At 45.2% G+C, this 22,379-nt stretch overlaps 1 protein-coding gene across 3 annotated transcripts in view; it reads left to right on the top strand.

The window, feature by feature from the left end:
* ANKFY1 (ankyrin repeat and FYVE domain containing 1) overlaps nt 1-22,379 on the top strand; it is a 912,707-nt gene that overhangs the window by 92,755 nt on the left and 797,573 nt on the right. The window contains exon 1 of one of the 3 annotated variants that reach the window (XM_069614721.1): nt 1,135-1,237. The exons of the other annotated variants lie outside the window; for them this stretch is intronic. Coding sequence (XP_069470822.1) covers nt 1,174-1,237 — 64 coding nt within the window. The 5' untranslated portion in view covers nt 1,135-1,173. Of the gene's footprint in view, nt 1-1,134; nt 1,238-22,379 lie in introns of those variants that run through there. 3 annotated transcript variants of the gene reach the window in all.

The following is a 22,379-nucleotide window of genomic DNA, read 5'->3' as shown; positions in this document are numbered from 1 at the left end:
CATGACTTCTAATTTGGCATAAATGATAAACGGGCAGTATTTCGAATTCTGCATGTTAATGGTACTTCCAAAAATGATAATTCGGTCCTAAGTGTTTTCTTTTAAATGTTTCTTACACAGTTACATTTAAAACATTTGGGCCTTTATAGTCCTTTTGAAATCACAATAGTGCTAAATCAGTAAAATATCGGTTCCCTTATGCAAAACCTATCATTAGTCTGCTCGAGTATACAATTGCGGGATCTTGTTAGTTTGTCAAGGGCGCCAAATTGCACCAATGCCAGTACCTGTGAATAAGAGTATAGCAGTTACCAGGCAAAACGTACGATCGGCTTGTTCTGAGGAAAGCATGGGAAGCGCTCTACAGAGTAGACACCAGCTGCGAGATTGGGTGTAGACCAGAATGCCAGTGAGGGATTAGCAGGATCTCCTCCGCACGATGCACGTCCTTCTTATTCCGTGTCACAGGATGTCATCAGTAAAAAATGTACGGTGGTGCATCCCCCTGTTTGAATACCTGAATACAATTGAAGCTCCTTCGCCTGAATAAGGTTGTAGAAAAGTGGACAGGGAAGGAGATTGAGTCTCGCACGTGCCCCTTGATTTGGAATCTCGGTGGCATTGCCCTTTCTTCTACCCAGCTGATATTTCTGATTGAGGACACTAATGGCAGTTTCAAACAGTGGAGAGGTCTGCCAATTCAAGCCTGCGTTGCCCAATTGCCTCATGCTGCAAGATAGGCATAGCGTGGGCGTTAGATTATTTTAGTCAAGAGGCTTTGCCTATTCGAAAAGGCTTTCTTATTGACCCCCAAATAGGATGGAGTTCTATGTAGGCTGTATGGGTGTGTGAGTAGGGGGTGTTCTTTATACATGTTTACAATATTTTATATTTCATTCTATCTGACTGCTTTATGTGAATTTTTAGGATTGAGTAATACTTAATATGGGTTTGCGGTGTTCTCATTCGCTGCTCTTTTTTTATTAGTGTCTTTTTTTTTTTTTGCAATCGAAATAAACTTATATTTGATGTGCCATGGAACTGTGGTAGTAATAGCACTTATGAACAAAGATGGCAGACTGATTACCTTGTGGCTTTTTTCATTGCAGCGTTTCTTTATCGTTGTATTAGGAGTAAACCTGGAACCACCAATGAGTCGGGGTGCAAGCCTTCATGTATATAAAATATACATTTCATGTCAGACATTGCAATGAACAATTCTTAATAGACATAACAGGTATGATTGAAAGAGCAGCAATTTTCATATTTTCCTAAATTAGTTGAGGCTTGAAGTGCACCGTAAAAGTAATAAACACCATTCCACGTTGTTGCAACAACTTTAGATAAAGGTGGCCACCTAGTTGTACTTTATTTGTAGATCAGAGTATTTTGGAGATTGATGTATGGTGTACTTGTACCATTGTTTGACCTACCATCTTCTGTTTTCTCAGACAGGCATTTTTGTGTGTGAGGCAGGAGAGCTTGAGTTGTATTTTTCCCCTGGAAAGACAACCAGTGTGGACAGAGCCACCAGGTTTCAAGTGGGAGGGGCTGTAAGGGGTTAGCTGCCCCATATATCTTTAGCACCGGGGCAGGAACCCTCATCTTGGCCCATAGACTGTGGCACTGACTACGTGGTTGATAGATGTTTACGCCATGTGATCAATGAATAATAGTATGGGAGCTGCATGTACCTGTAGCTTTTTTTCTGGCTGGTGATTTATTTTGATCAAAACTGTATGTAAAGTTCTGGGCGTAGGCATTAAGATGTCAGGGAGGGGGGAATTTCATCTCAGTGAAATTCTCACTTGATGTAGTACTTTGATCTAGTACTTGATGTAGTACTGTAGATTGCTCAAGCGGGGGCTTACTAGTGTGTAACAAAATGCATAATTTTAAAGATCATGTGTTGTCGTTTGCTCTGAAAGCTAGACTTTTACAAAGTAAACCCATTTTCTTTAAAAGAAAACCTGCCCTTCCTGTCACCATGTGGAGGAGACTGCAGTGAGACCGGACTTTCCGACAGACCTTAATGATAATATTTATCCGACAGCCCAGAGATCAACATATTTGAAATCTTACCTGTGGAGACACCAATGAATAAGTAGAACAGCAACCCCCATGACTGTCCTGATAAAGCAGAGGACATGCAATATTTCTTATTTCTCTGCTCGGCCTATAGCAATATACGCGAAAATAGCTTGAAGCATCGGCAAAGTGGAGACGTTCCGCAGGTTGACTGATCAGATAAATATTACATCAACAGAGGCATATTATTTGGAACGTGCCTGGGGTTTAAGAATGAAAAAGCTTGCAGAAGATGCGTAACCTGGGTTTACTGCTGCAATTAAGGGTGTATAATAGAAGAGGTAATTAAGTTTTAGAATAGCCACATTGTAATTTGGTTTATTAAATGTCTTAACGGTCGTAGACTTTAATACGTATTTTTTTCATCTAATGTTTTATTGGCATTTCTTATACACAATATACTATAACACATTGAACCTTCCCCCCAACACTTCCCCCTCCATCTTGGTGTCTTGGTCTGTTTCCTCCTGTAGATCCTTTTCGTCGTCGCTGTCCCTTCTTATACCAGAGTTCCTTCTGCCTGATTTTTCCTTACTCTTTGTTGACCGTTCTTTCTTTCTCCTTCCATCTTTTCTCCGATATTGCTTCCCTGCCTCTAGTGGGGAAATGCTCTTCAGACCAGTCCCAGCAGGTTCATCTTCCTTGGGTACCAGGCTCTCCTGGAGTCCTTCATTAGAATTTGCATCACCAGGTCCCACTCCATGAGACATTTCTGGTAATCCCCCCTGAGTGTGTATGTTACTTTCTCCATGGCTGCCAGGTTCTAAATTTTACTCGCCCATTCGTGTTCCATGGGTGCCTCTTTTGCTTTCCATTTGCTGTCCACTAGCAAGGCCCCGGCCATCGCCAGAATTGCATTTATTTTCTGCTGGGCTTTTGTGGGTAGGTTTTCTTGTTCCCCATCTAACCTCATTATAAAGAGCCCTTTGTTTGCTTTCTTTTCTATGCCCAGCATGTCTTTAATCGCTTCTTGAATCATCCCCCTAAAAGGTTTGATTGCTGGGCATTGCCACCATATTTGTCCCCAAGTTCCTTCCTCCCCGCAGCCTCTCCAGCAAGCTTTGGATGATGTTTGGTAGATTTTGGACAGTCTACTAGGAGTGAGGTGCCATTGATACATAATTTATGTCCAGATTTCCCGAATTTGCAGCAAGTGTGCCAGTTTGGGTATATTTACCCACAGGTTTTGCCAGTGCTCTGTATCGATTTCTTGTTGAACTTCCTTTTCCCAGTTGCTCATGAACTGTCTTTCCCCGGGTTGCTCGCCTTCTTTGATCCGTTTGTATAATGCCCCTACTAGATGTGTGTCCCCTGCATTAGTGGTTACACATTTCTCGGACAGGGTTAGTTCACATGTCGCTGCCTCCTTTACTTTGGGATTTTGGGCCCAGTGTCTCAGTTGGGCATAATGACCTCTTTCCCCTTCTTCCACTTCAAAGTCACTTTTACATTAAAGAAAGGATTTGGCCTCCTCGCCTTCATACAGATCCCTTAGCAACCGACATCGCCTTTCCTGCCATATGTCAAAAGTCTGGTGGCAAGGGGAATCTTGTGGTTTTGGATCACTTTACTACCTCGTCCCACGTTTGCCCCACCAAGGATTCAATATCACTACAATACATGTTACGGTGTCTGTCCTCCTGGGGTAGCCACAGCACCTTTTCCAGATATGTACCCACCACCTCTCTGTCCATTTCCCTCCACTTTTTCCCCTCTGTCTATCTTAGCCCAATCTCTCAACACTCTGATTTGGGCTGCCCTATAATATGCTACCTGGTCGGGTTCTCCCATTTCCCCCTTTGTTCCTGAGTTGCAGCATCAGTTTATGTGAGATTCTTGGTTTCATTTGCCCCCAAATAAAGGCATGTGTGTGTTTGCATATTTTTGGGAAAAAGGGCATTGGTACTTAAGTGGGGATTGCCATTGTATTGTATTTTATTTAAATAGCGCACCAAGCCCTTAGGCATCTGGGCGCATTTCTTATATTGGTATAGCAAGGTAATTACAAAGTCCTACAGTGGGTAATTTACAAAGAATCAAAGTTAATAGTTATACTGTAATTTACAAAGACGAGCAGTTAATCACAGAAGAATATATACACGGTAAGAGAGTGATGCAATTGACAGGTGTAATCAGTGTCGAAGGTTTAACAGGGTGGCTGGTCAGACAATCTGAGCCAGGAAATTGCATGATTTCTGAAAATATTGAAGGAGGTTTCGGCTCTGAGAGTTGCTGGTAGTGAGTTCCATATTTTGGCTGCAAGGACTGGGCAACTACTGCCACCTGCCTTTTGGAGCTTGAACCTGGAATGATCAGGCAGTTGGAATATGAGGATCTGGTAGGTTGGTCTGAGGATTTCCATGTGACTGTATCACTCAGGTATTTAGGTGCTAGGTTGTGTAAGCATTTGAATGTAAGCAAGAGGGTTTTGAGTTTGATTCTTTGAGAGACAGACAGCCAGTGTACACTGCACCTTAGCTCTGTGATGTGGTGAGATCTGGGGTGGTTAGTTGCTGATCTGAGTGCATTATTTTGGAAGATTTGAAGCTTATTTATTTTGTGTTTGTTAGTACCGAGGTAGAGGGCGTTGCAGTAGTCCATTTTGGATAAGACTAGGGTTCTGGCTAGGGCGATGCAGTTACCTGTAGTCCGAAAAGGTCTGCAGGCGTTTATAAGCTGGCATGTGTAAGCAGTGGTAGAGGCAGTTGCGTTAATTTGTCTTGTCAGGGAAGTGGAGGAGTCAATGTAGATACCTGAACGTTTTTACATCTTTTCCGACCATAATAATGTTACAATCAATATTGAAGGTATTGAATTGTTTGTCAAGTCTGTTGAGTCTGGCATGAGTACCTACGAGGAGCAGCTCCGTTTTGTCGTCATTAAGGCATAGACCGTGTTTGGCCATCCAGGCTTGGATGATTTGGTAGATGTCATTTAGGTGCTTGGAGTCTGTATGGTCGTCGACAGAGATAGGAATAAGGATTTGGGTGTCATCCGCATAGTTTGTGTAGGAGACACCCAAACGGTCTAAGTCGTCAAAGAGGGGCTTCGTGAAAAAGTTGTATAAGGTAGGTGAGGTGCATGATCCTTGGGGGACTCCGCAGATGACAGGGACTGGGGAGGCGGAGGCAGAGGGAGAAAAGACTCCAGTGGTTCTATTGTTTAAGAAGGACTGAATCCACGTGGTGGCTTCGTCAGAGAAGTGTGCTGCGGATGAGAGGTGTTTGCATAGGACTTTGTGGTCCACCACGTCGACAGCCGCAGATAGATCTAGTAACAGGAAGAGTGCCACATTGCCTTTGTCTTTTATGAACTCCATTTGTGTTACTAAGTCTAACAGGGCTGTCTCTGTGCCATGTCTAGGTCGGAAACCTGATTGACAAAGTCCTAGTAGGTTTTTGCTTTCCAGGTAATGCTGAATTTGTAGATTGGCAGCCCTGTCTAAAATTTTAAGGAGAAAGGGCACAGTTGTGATTGGTCTATAATTCATTGGAGTGTTAGGGTCAAGGGTAGGTTTCTTCTGAAGTGGCATGACCCAAGCATCCTTCAGATTCTTTGGTACTGTGTTGGATGCGAAGGAAGCATTGATGAGGGTTGTGATAAAGGGCGCTAGCTCTTTTGCTGACTCTTTAATAATTGTGGCTGGGCAGACATTGCCTAGGCATCTAGATGCTTTAAGACTTAATATTATATCTTCAACATCCTTGGTGGTGAGAGGAGTGAAATTGAACAGATCTTCTTTGTCAGGTGGGGAAGTTTGACTTGCCAGAAGGGCAGTGTTGGTGGTCAGGCTAGCTCTCTTTTTCTCTATTTTAGTTTGTAGAAGCTCGATTTTGTCAGAGAGTGCTGCCTGAATATTAGTGCACCATGTAAAGTCTTTAGTGGATGTTACAGGTGGCGCAGAAGGGGTTTAAATCTTTCTTAGGATGATAAATAATTCTTTAGTGTTAGATTTAGCTTTGGAGATTCGATCATTGTAGGAATTCCTTTTGGCTAGGCAAATTGCTGTTTTGTAGTTGGATGCAGTTGTTAGGAAGATCTCTTTGTTCGCTGCCGAAGGGAGCCTTTTCCAGGAGTCTTCTGCGGCTCTTTTATTCTTGCACAAGGTTCTAAGTTGGGGGGAGAACCAGGTGTTTAAGTCTGAACGCGGTTTGGCTTTCCGCAATTTTAATAGAGCGATCATGTTGATGGCATTCAGAATGGTGGTATTGTATGAGTCCACTAGAGAGGTTGGGTCGATATTCGAAGTGGCAAGGTTAGTGAGGGGCTTGAGGAGTGGAATTAATTTTTCAGCAGTTATATTGGGCGTATTTCTGGAGAGTTTAGGGGGTGCCATAGGCTTGTCTACGTTGAAGGGTTTGGCATCTTGTAATGAGAAGAGAATAGTGTGATGGTCGGACTAGGCAAATGGGTGGCTAGACAGGATGCAAATATTGCAGATGATGTCAGTTATCCAATCTAGAAGTCTACCTTTTATGTGTGTAGGTTGGGAGATACGTTGTGTGAAGCCTAGCTCTGAGATACTATTAGCAATTGTGAGTTAGTTGGTATCTTTAGGATCATGAAGACCTAGGTTAAAGTCTCCCAGGAACATCACTTGCAAACCTGGCTTTGTTAGCTGTGAGGAGTGAGGTTATGTCTTCCTCGAAGGAGGATAGGGCAAATGGTGGCCTGTACATAAGGTGAACGGTTATGGTTTGCGTGGGCGACATAGGTAGCTTGATCGTGAGGAGTTCTCCTGAGGGGAAGGTTGAATTGGGGCCAGGCCTTAGTCAGAGTGTTGTTTTTGAGATAAAGGCAACCCCTCCACCTTTTGTGGAAGTCCTGTCCTGCCTAATGATGGTGTATTTGTCCAGAATGGCCAGTGAGAGCAGAGGACTGGAAATGGGCTGGAGCCAGGTCTCTGTAATGGCTAAGAAGTCTAGATCATTAGCGGTGATGAGGTCACAGATATCGAGTGCATGGGCTGTACGTGATCTAGCATTGATAAGTCCCCATCTACGGCATGTTATGGACACTGGGGCTAAGCTAGTTGTCAAGCTATTGTTGCTGGGATTTGCAGTGTTGTCAGGTATACGTGCCTGATTTGGGCGTGAGAGGGTGGCTTTGGCAAGGTTTTTGTTGATGCTTTTGAGTAGCGAGTAGCTGGTTCTGGGGAGTCCATATTCTAGTCTAGCATTTCTAGTTTTCGTGGCGCTGGGTTGGTTGGGCGTGGGTTTGGAGGCATATAGTTGGATCCATTGGACAGGAGATGGTATAGGAGGATAAGAGGGAGTAAGTAAATTCAGATTGTTAGGTTTGGTGACTGTTCGGGCCAACTGTGGTAGGAAGGTTGTAGGTGTAACCTTGTGAGATGGAGGTAGTTTATCAGTCATGGATAAGTTGGGGATGTCTCTCTGTGGCAGAGATAGGGCATTCGATCCTGGGTGTTTATAGTGGATAGATGTGGAGCTAGTACAGGTAGGTGCTGCCATAGTATTGGAAGACGTGGTCGAGCTGAGTATAGTATGCTAATTAAAGGCTGGAGCATTGCTAAGATCTGGTAGGTTGGTGCCAGTGCACAGCTAGCGTGACCCTAAGAACTAGTACAGAAGTCTCCTAAATGTTGGTGACTGTGGTACTAACAGGTGCATGGGTTTTTATGCAATACTGCCAAGGACATAGGCTAAATGCGAGATTTAGGCTAAAAGCATGATGTATGCTAAATACAATAAGTTGGCAAGGGGCAAGACATAGGAAAACTGCGCGACCTAGGCTGGATGCAAAATGTAGTCAAAATGCAAATATATAGTCGGGATGCAAGACAAGAGCTATATGCACAAACTGGGCTAAATGCAAAAAGTAATCAGAATACAAAAATATATACCAGAAGCAGAACATGAGCTATATGCACGACATAGGCTAAATGCAAAAGTAGTCGGGATACAAAAATATGGGCAGGATGCAAGTCATGGGCTGTATGCACGACATAGGCTAAATGCAAAAGTAATTGAAGAGGGAAAAGTGTGTCTGGCTTTAGTAAGCTGGTTGTACGGCGACTCCTCTGTATTGGCCTGTTATGTTAGGTTGGTAATATTAAGTTAACTGATGAATTAGTATACTCTTCAAACTGTCGGGTTTTGTAGAAAGTGGATACAGCCAGAAACCGCCATTAGACAACTGAATTGTGATTGATTCCCAAAACAGTGCCAGAAAACAAGTCATAGCACTTATTTAGTACTCATAACTTCCTTTTTATTTTGTTTGTAGTGCCCTTAAGTGCGACATGTGTTTTGGCTAAAGAAAGCCTTTCTCAAAGCTGGGAAAATACTCCTTGGAAACAGACCAGTGCGTACCTGAACGCATCCTGATATTTTTTCAGGACTCAGGGGGTTTAACCTGCTTTAATACGAGTATTTGCCCTGCTTTGAGAAAGGCTTTCTTTAGCCGAAACACGTGTTGCACTTAAGGGCACTACAAACATAAGAAAAAGGAAGTTAGGAGTACTAAATAAGTGCTATGACTTGTTTTCTGGCCCAGTTTTGGGAATAAATCACAATATAAATGCAAAAGTAGTTAAGATACAAAAATATAGGCCGAAAGCTAGATATAGGATAACTGCAGAACATAGGCTGAATGCCGGGCCTGGGAAAGATGCGAGACATGGGCTGAAAGTTAACATGGGCTAGCTGGATTGATGGCTGAGTATAGGAATCACATGGACTACGATTGGGTACAGTGGCCACATGGATATAGGGCTAGATGCAATACTAGTATAGTAAGGGCAAGGGGAGATGAGCTTAAAGGCGTGGGCTAATAGCATAGCAATTTAAGCCTTGGTTGCAGGCATTGCTTGAGAGGACTAGGGTCGATTGGGCGTCTGAGGTCTGATCTATGAAAAAAAAGAGTGAAGCATGTTGTAGGAGACTTCTGGCGATGTCGGCTAGGTAGTTGGGAACGTCTGTAGTTTCGGTGTGTCGGCGGCGCACGTGCAGCAGACAAGTTATGACCAAAGGAGTGCACGTATCGGGCAATACTCTAGTGGTGCGAGGCTTACCTCAGAAATGGCAGTTGCAGAGGGGTAAGTGGTCTGCAATCCGCTCCGTTAGCAGACAGGAGCAAACAGGCTCTTCAGCAGCGGGCCTTGTGCAGAAGGGCCGGCTTCCGCCTGCCGGCGTCGGGTATTGGTTTATAAGCCAAGTGACGCTTAGTGTTTCTTAGCAACACAGTAAACAAAGATGCACAGAGATGCAGTTGCCATTTTAGGTCAGCTATGAGGAACGGGGACTCAAGCTTTCCATACCGCATGGCAATGGCGAATTTGAGACTCCACAGGTCTCTCTGCAGTGAGAAGGCCAGATAGGAGAGAAGGCAGAGGAGGCTACTTGCAGTAAGTTTCGATGGGCTTGCTGATCAAATGAAGTGGCGCTTGCTCCTCATGTCCATGAGTAGTTAGGAGTATGCATGCAAAGCGCAGGTGATCCTTTGCTCGTTGCCAGGTGGAAGCTGGAATTCGAGGTGCAGGGCCAGAATTTGGGGCCTCATCTCGAAGGTGGAAAGGAAAAAAAGAAGACAACAGCACTTATGCCTCTATTGTGGTTCGGCAGGACATTTCCTTCGGGATTGTCCAGTGAAACCTCCCTGGAAACCTGTAGGTGCCTTGGATAAGGCTGAAAAGGAAAATCAGGTGGCAAACTCCAACGGCCAGCATGCATAGAGGTCTGCTTATCGAGCCAGACGAAGGAATCTCAGATCTCTCAATTCGTTGTACCCGTCATCCTGATTGGCCACCAACAACCCTCCAAACTACATGCGTTAGAAGCATACGTGGACAGCATTGCGATTGGCAATTACATGGATCACGAACCTTGCAAACAAGATTAATATCACTGTTTACCCTAAGCCAGTGGTTGAAAACGTTACAGCTGTAGACGGTACTCAGCTAATATCGGGACCAGTGACGCAGTGCATGGAGGTTTGTACCTTGCTTTGCCAGGATGGACATCGAGAAAAGATTTTGTTTGACATAATCAGTGCTCCGCAGTTCAAAGTTATTTTAGGAATTCCATGGTTAGAAGAACACAACCCGCACATTGATTGGCGCGCCCAGACCTAGGCTATCGCAGAAGAGTGCAATAACTCCTGTTCTAGAATGGGGTAGACTCAGGAAACCAGGTACAGGCTGTACGAAGAGGAGGCCCTACACTGGGATTACTGGGCATCCTACCCCGGAATATCGAGATTTCCAGGACGTTTTTGAGAAGGAACAAGCCAATGTTTTACCACTGCATCGACCATACGATTGCCAGATTGATCTGCTACCTGGATCCCAAGTCCCGTGCAGTTGGATCTGTGCCCTGACTGAGCAAGAAAACACGCATTTGAAGGCATACCTTGATAAGTACCTTGCTAATGGATTAATCAGACCTTTGAAATCGCCTGCAGCCTCTCCCCTATTCTTCGTGCCGAAGAAGGAAGGCGACCTTCACACCTGCATAGATTACTGTGCGCTCAAACAGATCACAGTGAAAAACAGATACCCACTTCCGGTGTTGTTGGACCAAGTTAAGCATGCTAAAGTTTTCACCAAGTTAGACCTTCAAGGAGCTTACCATCTGGTGAGGGTTAAGAAAGGTGATTAGTGGAAGACCGCTTTCCGCACCCGTTATGGATTGTACGAGTATCAAGTGATGCCTGTGCGATGCCCCTGCAGCCTTCCAAAATTTCATGAACGACGTGTACAGGAGTTGTTAGACATGCGCTGTGGTGTATATTGATATGATATATTGATGTACTCAGCTTCAGATCAGGAACACATTGCCCATTTTCGAGCTGTACTTACCAAGTTGCGACATCAACTGTACGTTAAACTTGAGAACTGCTCTTTCCATGTGACCGCTGTGGAATTCCTGAGATTTTTTTTTATTACCACAGGGCATTCAGATGGATAACCGGAAGGTAGAAGCAGTGCTAACCTGGTCATCTCCCATGTGGGTAAAAGGAGACTTGGGTGGGTCTGCTTTGGATTGCTGAGTACGGTTATAACAATTCTGAGCACGCATCTACCGGCTGTACTCCCTTTTACATCCTGAATGGTTGCTATCCACGAGCCTCAGCTTTCGATCCACCAGAGCCTTTAGAGATGCCTGCGGTGCAGAATTTGCATGAAAACATCACCCGAGCTAAAGAAGAAGCACATCTGGCAGCAGCCAAAGAGAGTCAGAAGAAATGTGCAGATAAGCACAGGCGAGACACTCTGAGTTATCAGATGGGGGATAAGGTGTGGTTAGCTTCCAGGCATATCGCTCTTAAGGGGCTGCAAAAGTTCCAACCTCAATGTTTGGGCCCATTTCCAGTGGAAGCAATCATCAACCCTGTAGCATTGAAGTTGATTCTCCCACCTCATATGAGGATACATCCTGTGTTTCATGTCTCCCTATTGAAACCAGTGTGCCCTAGGACCAGAGTGCAAGAATCCCCAGACCCAGTGATGGTTGAGGGGGAGCCTGAGTTTGAATTGAAAGATATTTTAGATTCAAATATAGTCCGGGGAAGTTGTTTTACCTAGTAGATTGGAAGAGGTTTGGCCAGCAAGACAGAACGTGGGAACCCAGCAAAAACATTCATGCTCCCCAACTACTTAAAAGGTTTCATCAAAACCATCCACTAAGCCAGGGCCGGAAGGTCCATCCTTAGGAGGGGCCTGGGGCGGCGGTGGGGTTAGGGGGGTCTGTCATGATCACCTCGAGGGTCAAGGGTCTGGAACCATTTATGCAGGCTTGCAAGGGTTCATTGTGCAGACATGCAGGGACAAGATGGTTAGTAGCATGGCGTGCCAGACATTCCTCCCTTTCATCAGTGTTAGAATCCACAGGGGGCCCCCAAAGAGCTTCTATGGTAGAAGGTTTCTCCCAACATGACCGCCTTGTGGGCACGGACAGAGTAGCATGAAGGAACTAGTGTTTTTTATTGGAGGACTATATAAGCCCCGCTTGTGCTTCGCGCTGGTTACGCTGACAGCGTTGCAACGCTTAACGGCGCTCTGTTCACGGACCTGTCATGGCAAATAAAAGTCATGTAATTAACTTATCGAGTTACTTGAAAGTTTCCACAGACCAAAGATTCTATGTACCTGATAAGAATTCTCACAGCAGCTGTTTTCATAGTAAGCGGAGCTCTTCTCCGTGTTTCCGCATCACGGACCACTACGTTGTTCTTCGACCTCCGACATTCCGTCAACCTGCAAGACAAGGTATTTAGGTTAAAAGAGACATTAAATCACAGAACGCTGAAAGATGTAAAACTACGCGCTTACTTACCGCATTCTTTGAAGAATTTATTTTCCGAGTTTCCAAGAAATGGCCACGCCGAACACCTGCAGCAGGTCAGGAAGTCCAGCATCACTGCGCGTCTTCCTCGATACGCGCGCACCCTCACCTCAGGAGAAAAACAAGACTTTGTGGTGTTCATTAAGACACCCGTGAATCTTCACGTGTGACTTTTTTCTCTCTTCAAACCTGCAAAAGAGAGAGAGAGAGAAAGAAAAAAGAGATTAGACATTTACCAGAGAATCCATCACTCAGACACTATTGTCCCCAGAGACTACTACACAAAAAGATGACAGCAAAGTTCAGAATTTCAAGATACTTACCACTTCAGAGGCGCCTTAGCAATCTTCATTCTGGAGAAGTCTTGCCTCAATATCAACGCACCCCTGGACGATAGCATGACAGAGAGCGCCCCAAAACAAAATCACAGGTGAGAAGGGAAGCAGGCACCCAAACTATTGTAAGAGTTCACAGCAGGGTGGGTGGAGCCCCCCCTTAGAGTTTTGAGTTCACATTAGTATCATTCCATATTCTTTATTCTGTCGTTGACACAGGGGGACCCCCTTTTATCCATTATTTGCAGCCCAAAGAGTTTTCAGGCAATTTACGCTCCTGTAGAGACAAGGTAAGAATACAGATATCATGAGTTTGCTTCCCATGTATAAATCCTGATTGATCCGCGTCTATTAGCCCAGGGAGTAGGGTTTCTAATCGATTTGCCAGGATCTTGGTATACATTTTTGCATCCAGGTTAATAAGGGCAATCGGCCTGTTTGCGCCACGTGTTGTATGATCCTTCCCTGGTTTAGGCAATAATACCACTTTTCCTTCTTCCATTGAAGGTGTTATCCCTCAGCCACCCCCAAAGTTATTGCACAGGGAGGCAAGGCGTGGGGCCAAGATCTCTTTGTATGTCTTATAAAATTCTGTTGTGAAGCCCTCGGGGCCCGGGGCTTTATTGGATGGGGAGTGCAGAGATTACCACGTACACTTCTTCTCTAGAAATCTTCTTCTCTAGTTCCTCCCTTCCTTGTGGCAATTTGCCATTTTTTAGGTATTCAGCCTGGCCCTCCTCCTCTGGGTCTTCTGTTTTGTATACTTCCCCATAAAATTTCTCAAATTCCTTCTTAATTCATTTAAGATCTGTTCGCATCTCCCTCTATGCCGTCTTAATTTTTAGAATGGTTCTTTCTTTTTCCTCTTTCCTTGGCATTCTCCCCAAAAGTTTGCCCGCCTTATTTGCCTTAATATAGTACTTCTGTTTAAGGTGCATAAGGGACCTCTCTGCTCTGCTAGTTTGTAGTGTTTCACATTGTCCTCTGACCGTCCTGTATTCCCTTCTAATCTCCCCTGAGGGCCTGTCAGCCATTTTAAGCACAATTGTCTTCAGCTTCTCTTCAAGGTCCTCTTCTAATTTCCTAGTTCCCTTGTCCCTCTGTACCTTTATTGCTATTATTTTCCCTCTTATAGTAGCCTTGAATGCGTCCCAAATTATACGTGGGTCTACCTCCTGGGTTTCATTTGCTTGGAAGTATTGATCTATCCCCTCCCTCAGTTCTCCCCTAAGGATCTCATCCTTGAAAATATGTGCTGGGTACCTTCATCTCCAAAGCCCTGCTAATTGTTTTGGTTGTGATTGTCGGGATGATGGAGGCGTGATCCGATAGGGTGATGGCCCCCACCGCCATGTCCGTCACTTTTCCTAACAGGGAGCGTGACACCCACATATAATTTATTCTAGAAGCCGTTCTGTGCACATAGGAGTAGAAATTGTAAACCCTGGAATCCCCCTTCTTTTCCCTCCATGTGTCCACTAATGCCAAATTTTCAATTTTTCCCTGTAGTTCCTTCAACGGTTTGTTTTGGGTGTGGGAAATTCTAGCACTCCTGTCCCTCGCTGGGTGCCACGCTAGATTGAAGTCTCCTGCAAATATTATGTTTCCGTTGGCGAACCCTTCTAGTTTTTCCACCATTGCTTATATACAGCGATCTTGTCCCTTATTGGGAGCGTAAAGTGAGGCTAGGGTTATTATCTCCCCCTCCCTGGAGAGTTACTGCTATGAATCTGCCGTTAGTGTCTCTGCTCGTTCCCATGACTCTCAGGTCTATGTTATTTTTCATTGCAATAAGAGTACCCACTTTCTTCCCCGGGTTATTTGATTGTTGTATTCGGTCATAGACCCGTATTCTAATTCTGTGTTTATCTTTCTCCTCTATGTGTTTCCTGCAGGGGCATTAAGTCTGGGGCTTCCCTTGCTAGAAATTGCTCAATTTCTTTCCTTTTAGGTGGCAAGTTCAGCCCTTTTATATTTAGGGATATCATTTTTAGAGATCTATACTTAGCCATTGTTTATATGTATTTTGTGTGTTCACTTTTCATGGTTGGCATATTTGGACACCACCAGACCTGCCCCCCCCCCCCCCCTTTTCCATCCCTGGGGTGGCTCAACCGGCCTCTAGCCACCCCCCCCAACTCTTTCCTTCAGTGTTAAAAGCCTTTCCTCCCCCAGCACCCCCTTTAGCTGGTCTTCCCTGACCCATGTACGAACCAAGATTCCTCCCTTCTCCTCACCCACCCCACCGCTCACGCTGCTTTTACCCCTCCCTGTGCGCACTTACTTTTTCTCAGAACCATTGTAGATTATTTAATGGTACTTCTTTCCATGGGCTCAGAGTCGGGAGCTGAGTTTTTTTCGGCGTTCTCTGGCCTAGTGAGCCCCTCCTTTTCCTTGCTTTCCTCTTTGACTCTTGCGTCAACCATTCCCATGCCTTCCTTTTTGGGTGGTCCTTTCCTGGGCCCTGCTAGTCACTCTGTTCCGGTTGCACCTCTATGCCTAGTATGTCCGCCCCTTCTTCTATTTTAGTGATTCTACTCTGCCTTTTATCCACTGCGAACAAGAGGCCGAATCGGAAAGTCCATTTATATCTAATGCCACGCTTCATTAACTCTTGCACTATCGGGTGCTTCTGTCTTCTCTTGGTGAGCACAATCTGGGAGAGATCCTGATATAGCTGGATCGTAGCTGTATTGAATTTGAAGTCCTCAGTACGCCTGACTGCCACCAACATTTTTTCCTTCTGTGTATATTTGTGCATATCTCCCAGGACATCTTGTGGTCTTGCTCCTGGCTCAATCCTCTTTGGTCCCACTCTGTGTATCCTGTCTATCAGGATTTTGTCTGGGACTGGGACATTGATCAGCATTGCAAATATTTGTTTCACTGATTGTTGCAGCTCTGCATCACCCACTGTTTCCGGAATTGCCTTGACCCTGATGTTTACCCTCCGTGACCTGTTTTAAAAGTCTTTGGTCTGGATTTCTAGGTTATACGTGGCCCTGGCAAGGTGCTCCACTATGTCCTCCGCTTCGTGGGCGTCGTCTGCCAGCTCCTGTAGGGCCGTTTCATTCGTGTCTACTCTTGCTTCCAGTGTATTTAATTCACTTTTTACCTCATTTAGTGCTACCATCCGTTCGTCTTTCATTTTGTTCATTTGTGCTTCCATCACTTTTGCCAACCTGTCTCTGAAGTTCTGAAAGCCATTGTTCCATAAATTCTTTTGTGACCCCTCTTTCTTCTTGGCTCTCCTCCCGCAGGGGGTTCTTCTCACTCTTGTCTGCCCCCATGTTGCTTTCTGGCTGTGATCCCCCTCTTTCCTGCACATTTTCTGTACTGTCCCTTCAAGGTTCTTTTTACTCCGCTTCGTGGGGGTCTGAAGGTCCTTCCCTTTGTTTTTTGACATCTTTACTGGTCTCCGGGGTATCCGGTCAAGGGTTGCCAATCTCCGTCTGGTGTCGCTGTCTTGCTGTTACCTTTCCTCTTGATTCCCTGCCCTGATTTTAATGTTCACTTTTTCTTGCTTTGATGGCGGGGGACGCAATAATTCCTGGATTGCCCTTGTGCCTTATTGGGGGAGGAGAGGATCTTAATGCCTCCCCTTCTTTACTTCAGATTTGGGCCCCTTGGCCTGCTCCTTCCTGCCCTCTTCTCCCGTTATTCACTGCCCGAGGGGTGCTCCCCTTTGGCCCCCTGCTTTTGTGGAGCCAGTCTACGGCTCCTGCACCGTTGCTCTCCTTTCTTTTCTGTCCCCTGTTGTGCTAGATGGGGCATGGGGTTCCACAGATTAGCCTTCTTCCTTAAATGTCCAGAGTTTTCCCTCCTCTACTGCAGCTCCCTCTGACTTGCTATCACTGCTCTGTGGAATGACATTTTACAGTGCCACTGATCTTTGCCCCCCCTGTTTTAGGCTTGTGGCTTCCCTCAACCTTCCACGCTACCTGGTTGGGAGATCTGACCGTTACAGAGCTTGGTAAGAGCTTGCCTGCTTACTGTGTCTCTACTGCGGCTCCGTCCTGCTTGTTGGAGGGTCTGCCTCCTGGTCAACCCTGCGCTCCTCCGTCCTCCTTTGCTTCAGGCTTGCTTCTTTGCTGTTTCACTGCTCCCGATTGACCGGAGCCGCCTAACTGCTTCCGGTTTGTGGGTTATTCCCACTTTGCTTTCTCTGCCTCTGCCTCTCTGCCAGCGGGTCTCGAGCTGGTCCCGCTCACTTCCTGCTACAGTGCCACTCGGCTAGTCTTCCTGCTCCCCCCTGCCGGCTGGCTCCGCTCTTGTCTTTTCTCCCCTTTGCCACGGGCCGGCTCAGGTGCCTCCTCCACTTCACTGCTCCCAGGCTGCTCCGGTTGATAGCGTCTCCCGCTCTGTCTGCTTGGGGCCGCGGCTCTGGTCCCCTGCTCGGTTATCCGGGCTGCCCCTCCACTAGGGTGTGGGGTTTTTATGTTGGTCCTGGCCAGATTTGCCTCTGGACCCTCTCTGCTCCTCAGCATCCCTCCAACTGGCACTCCCTGCGCCGATCCCGTGCGGCTGCCGTCCCGGCCTCGCTGACGCCACTTGCCACGTTCTCCCCTCGTCCCCGGTTCAGGTACTTTCCCCAGTGTCGGTCTCACTCCGGCTTTTCCCTTTTGCTAAACATTTTTCCTGGGGAGGGGATTTTAGCTATTCCAGGGTGGTGGGGTTGTGGAGAGCACTGCCTCAAAGTGTTCTCACCCCGGCGGCCATCTTGGAAGTCCGACTTTAATATGTATTGACAAATATTAGCTCATAGGAAAATAATGTATTGAGCGAAACTGTGGGTGCAGCAATCGAGGAATAGAACATGATTATTTGACTATCTAATCTCTTACCTATGGGGAATAGGAGAAGGGGGCTCACAGAGTTACTTAACAGCAAGGGTAATCGAAAGAAGTGCTGTAACTGTACCCTCACTACTCAATATTTACCACGTAAATTGGGAAAGGTAATTTTAGGTTACGCACATGCACTTTAATTGATGTATACATGGCCGCTTAATTGATGATGTGTGTTTAGGAATGGCACTTTCACATCACGCCTTGAGTGGATAGGATTGGTTATTTTTAGATTATGCACCCACTGTTTAACTGATGCATATAGGTCAGTTTAATTGTTGACATGAATCGGGAATGGTACTTCTATATCGGGCCTTAAATGGTTTGTGTAATTAAGGTATTTGTTTTTGCTTTGTAAATATTACCCTATATTTTAAGAAGGGCAGTTATGGGCCGTGGACTTGCATTTCATTAGTGGCTTATACATTTGTTTGATTGACCCAGAGTTTTAGAACCACTGCTTTCATGTCAGTCCCGAATGCTATTGTGCTACGTTTTGACTTCCATGGACGCTCTATTTGGGCTATTAAGGCCCTTTTTTTATTATTGTTCTTTGGTATTTATATCCACATTTGTTTTATGTGTTAGATGCTGTGACAACTGCCAAAATAAAGCAAATGAATCAATGAAATGAAAGCCACCAGTTGATTTTTGTAACACACTGTATGTTTAGTGGCAATGCAATCTGTCTAGAACCAATGCTTAACATTAAGATACATTCCTGCAACAAACAATTAGTAGGAGCAAGTGATGGTACCACACATGTATCATAGGATCACACAGCCCTGGATGTTAGGCTCCTGTCACATTGCATTTTCCTACTTGCAGTCCCATCTTTATAGTGTGGATATAACATTTCAAGTACTCTACAATGATGCAAAATGTGAGCTAAAAAGGTACAACTTGCAAAACCCATCAGCCCTCATCCAGGAAAGCTTGAGTGCTTTGTTTTTGTATGATTTTGACACAATCAATGATTTATTTAATTTCCTTTTAGATTATTTGTGCTTATTTAGGACTGCTTGATATGGGGCAAAGGCATTATTTTGTCCGGACTAGAAAGGTACGAATAAGAGTGCACAGGCACCCATCCTTTCCTGTGAAGCCACTTCCAGTTTAGGCAAAGGTTCTGTTTTAGGTTTGAGCCATAACCCCAACTTTGGTAAATCTATAAGTTGACTCCCATGCCCAGAGCGCTAGTTTAATTTTTACAATGAACCATGGATTAACACCTCTACCTGCAGCTTTCTCTTCCCAGAGAAGAGGGCATGAGCCAACTAATTGTAACTTAAGTTTTTCAGCCTCCTGAGGATGAACTGCTTTGCCAGCTCCTCCAGCCTACAAACATGTGACCTGCCGCTTTCCTACAGATTTATGCAGCAGATGCATCAAACAATTTAGGCACTTTACAAATTGTATTTAGAAAATCTATTCTGTGGGTCACCTTCTTAAGGATAAGCAAAACAATAAAGTTTGTACATCTCAAATGGAAATCTGAGGGACAAGCCAATTAAAATCGAAAAGTGATGGATTCAAGAATTTAAGTTAATCATAACCTATTTGCTTGCTCCATGGGTAGCCTTCTTGACCATCATTTGTTATTCCTTCTATGCCATTGCAGAAAGGGCACCGATATTAGCAAATCTGACTTGGTCCTGCCACCAAAAGGAGCTGTCCATGCCAGGGCATGTGTCCTCTGCACGGGTACACAAGTAATCACAGACCTTCTTTGTGGTCTAGCATTTTGGGCAAGATTGCTCTCATTGGTGGCGGAAGCAAGACTGGCATGCATGGTATGGAAGACTGCCAAGACACATGGCAGATGTTGTGATAGGTCACAGGACTCCCATCCATCTCTTTTTTGTTTTAGCTTGTTCCCTTAAGTGTGGACATGTATGTTCAGACGTGGGTCCCATATGGACCTCGATGATTGCATCCAACAATGTCAAAGCACATCTGAGGTTGCTTGTGTACCCATGCAAAATGGCCTAGTACTTTGGACTGGACTGTTCCTATTTTTGGCAGGTCCATGACTGGTTTGCCCCTCTTCTGTATTGGCGCAAACTGGCTAATATTATGATGCTAGGGAACGTTGAGATGTGGAAGGCCAGTGGATATGATTAATTTAACCCCCACTCCGCTTTCAGCCATCACGTTTTGTATTGAAAGAATGCTGAATGTAACATAAACTAAAGTTAGCCCTAGCACAGATTCATTTGATTGTGTCACTTCCCACTGGTCAAGGATTGCTTCATTAAAGTCCCTTCTCCCCAGAAAGTTGATACAGTGGCAAAGTTTCCTGCGAGCTTTTTGCACTTTTTAGTTGCAGAATTTACTTCCTGAGACTGTGTGCAGTGTCTTTGTTGCTACAGATGAAATAATATTGCCTTTTGATACACATGGGCTGCACTCTTAGTACTGCAGTAATTAAAGGAGAGGATGGAGAAAGTTCTGCCTGCGCATTGAAAATCAAAATTGGGCACTGTGAGAAACCTGAGGGTATCCTCATTCCTAGTCCCCCTGGATCCTCTTCTCAGGTGGCCAGGGAAAGGCCATCACTTTCGGATCCCGACCATGGGGGTGGAGGATCACCGGGGTGCAGGGTCCTTGTGGGTTGGGAAGAGGGTATTCACAGGTGAGACATGGTATCTCCCTTTCCTTTATGAGAACCAACCTAACCCTGCCCGGCCTTTATGGGCTATTGTGAAACATTTCCCATCATTTCCCTCATTCAAACTACTACAATACTGGGACGAGGAAGAGACCACTAAGAGTAGTGACCACTAGTAAATCATTTCACCACTCTAGTACTGAGACGAGGAAGAGCAGATTATTGTAAAGGTCGGACATGTCCCAAGTTCTCCTCCAATGATTTCCAAAACATTTTTGTTTGTTGTGATGTAGTCAAAAAAAATAAAATTCTACTTTTCACAAAACTTGACATTTCTCGCAACTCATTAAAACAGTTTCACAAAAAAAGAAAAGAAAAATAAGAAGGAAAAAGAGGAAATACAAAGTTGCAGTCAGGTAACTAAAATTGGGAACTCACACCTGCAACCTGTCAAGTGGTTGCAGTTGTATAAGAAGGGAGGAAACCAGCAGCAAAGGGACCAGCAGGGGCTCATATTTGCGAGGAGGCAACCGTGGTGGGTCCTGCAGGAGAGCTAGGACGCCAGCATATGACCCAGAGGAACTGTGGAGCCCAGGTCAAGTTGTACCGTAGGAAAATCACGTGTGGGAGCCTCTGTGGTCTGAGATACGCAGCTGGAGCTGCGGGCAATGAAAAGGAAACAAAGTAGCCGCCAGCATCTGCGGAATGGAAGCGGAGCTGCTTGCAGGAACAGAAGAGCGTCCGAAGTGCGAGTGGGGCTCACGGATGAAGGAAAGTCAGCAGGCGGAGCAGAAAAGGAACAGCGCAGCTTCCCCGAGGGAACGCCAGGGACCAGTGAGTGAAGGGGAACGTCACTCGAAACCCTGGCGCTCTTGGGGGGCTGTGTGGAAGCCAGACGAGTGCTGAATGCCGAAAGAACTGAATAGTACGTTCACAATGAAACAAACCGGAAGCCACGGTTTGGGAGAAAAGTGAAGCGGCAAAGCAAACGATCACCAATATTGAATACCGAACTGAATGAAAACTTCATGGGCAAAACTACGACCTGATGACAGATGAATGTGAAATTGCTCATTTGAAAGCAACGCATGAGATAAGATTGCAAGTGTGGAAGATTGCGAAAGAGCATGACTGAAAGGTGGGGAAGAAATAAATCCACCACAAAGTGAACTTTACACATGAATACAGTGTGGCAAGGCCAAAGATTGACAAAGGATATGTAACACATTGTAGCGAAGCCAATATGCTGACAAGGAGAAGCTAAGTGAGGGTGAAACCTTCACATAAAGGCGAGAGGCTGATGAGAAGAAGCAAAGCAAGTGTGGACATGCACACAGGGTCAGATACAGACGAACCTGTGGGGCCTAAAAAGCCTAGGGTTCCTGGTTGCACAACCTGTCATGGGTGGACCGTGTGGTCTGACAACTGCGCCTAGACCCGGTAACCCTCAATTGTGAAAGCCAAAGACATTCTTGAAGTAAACCAAGAAGGAGTAATCTGATTGAACTGTTAATGCAATCCAGAAGGAGTGTCAAGTGGATCATGAGTTGTTTTGAATATTGAAAGACTGAGACGAAGTATATGTTGGCAAGTTGAAGTCTTGGGGAAGGGAAACCTGAGACTTACTGAACTTTGGTGCTGTCTTGAGGACGGGAACCTCAAGACCCCTTTGTTTGGAACTGTGTTGCCTTGAACCTTGGGAAGGGAACCCCAAGGATTTGTGCAACTGTCTTGAACTTGGGGAAGGGAACCACAAGGATTTGTGGAACTTTCTTGAACCTGCGAAAGGGGAGCTGAAATGCAAGCTGAGAGCTCAAAGAAGCTCAGAACTATATTTTAATCACCATTTTTTTTATTGTTGACATCCCTACACATTGTTTAGATTTAGTTGTGAGGGCAGGAATAGGTGTTGGACACAGACAGACTTTTAAGTTGAACTTTCTCACTGAGAATTTCCTTAGTTCCGTTTAGGTAGGGAAATCCCACCTTAGTATAGGGCAAGTTAGCCTTCATCCAGCCTGACATTTGTGTTTATAAAGCAATTTTGTTTAAACTTTGAATCTGTTGTCTGTGTCTTGCTTTATGATGCCTTCACAGCACCCATGAATGTGAATGGCCAAGTGATAGGACAGCATGATTTCACTAAGTTGTCAATGCTGGACTCAGAAAGCCTCCTAAAACAGTCTTTCGG

Source organism: Ambystoma mexicanum, chromosome 9, assembly GCF_040938575.1.
Source record: "Ambystoma mexicanum isolate Mex_15411 chromosome 9, UKY_AmexF1_1, whole genome shotgun sequence".
NCBI classification, from domain to species: domain Eukaryota; kingdom Metazoa; phylum Chordata; class Amphibia; order Caudata; family Ambystomatidae; genus Ambystoma; species Ambystoma mexicanum.
The sequence above is the reverse complement of the archived record's forward strand: the minus strand, read 5'-3'. Positions and strand labels throughout refer to the sequence as shown.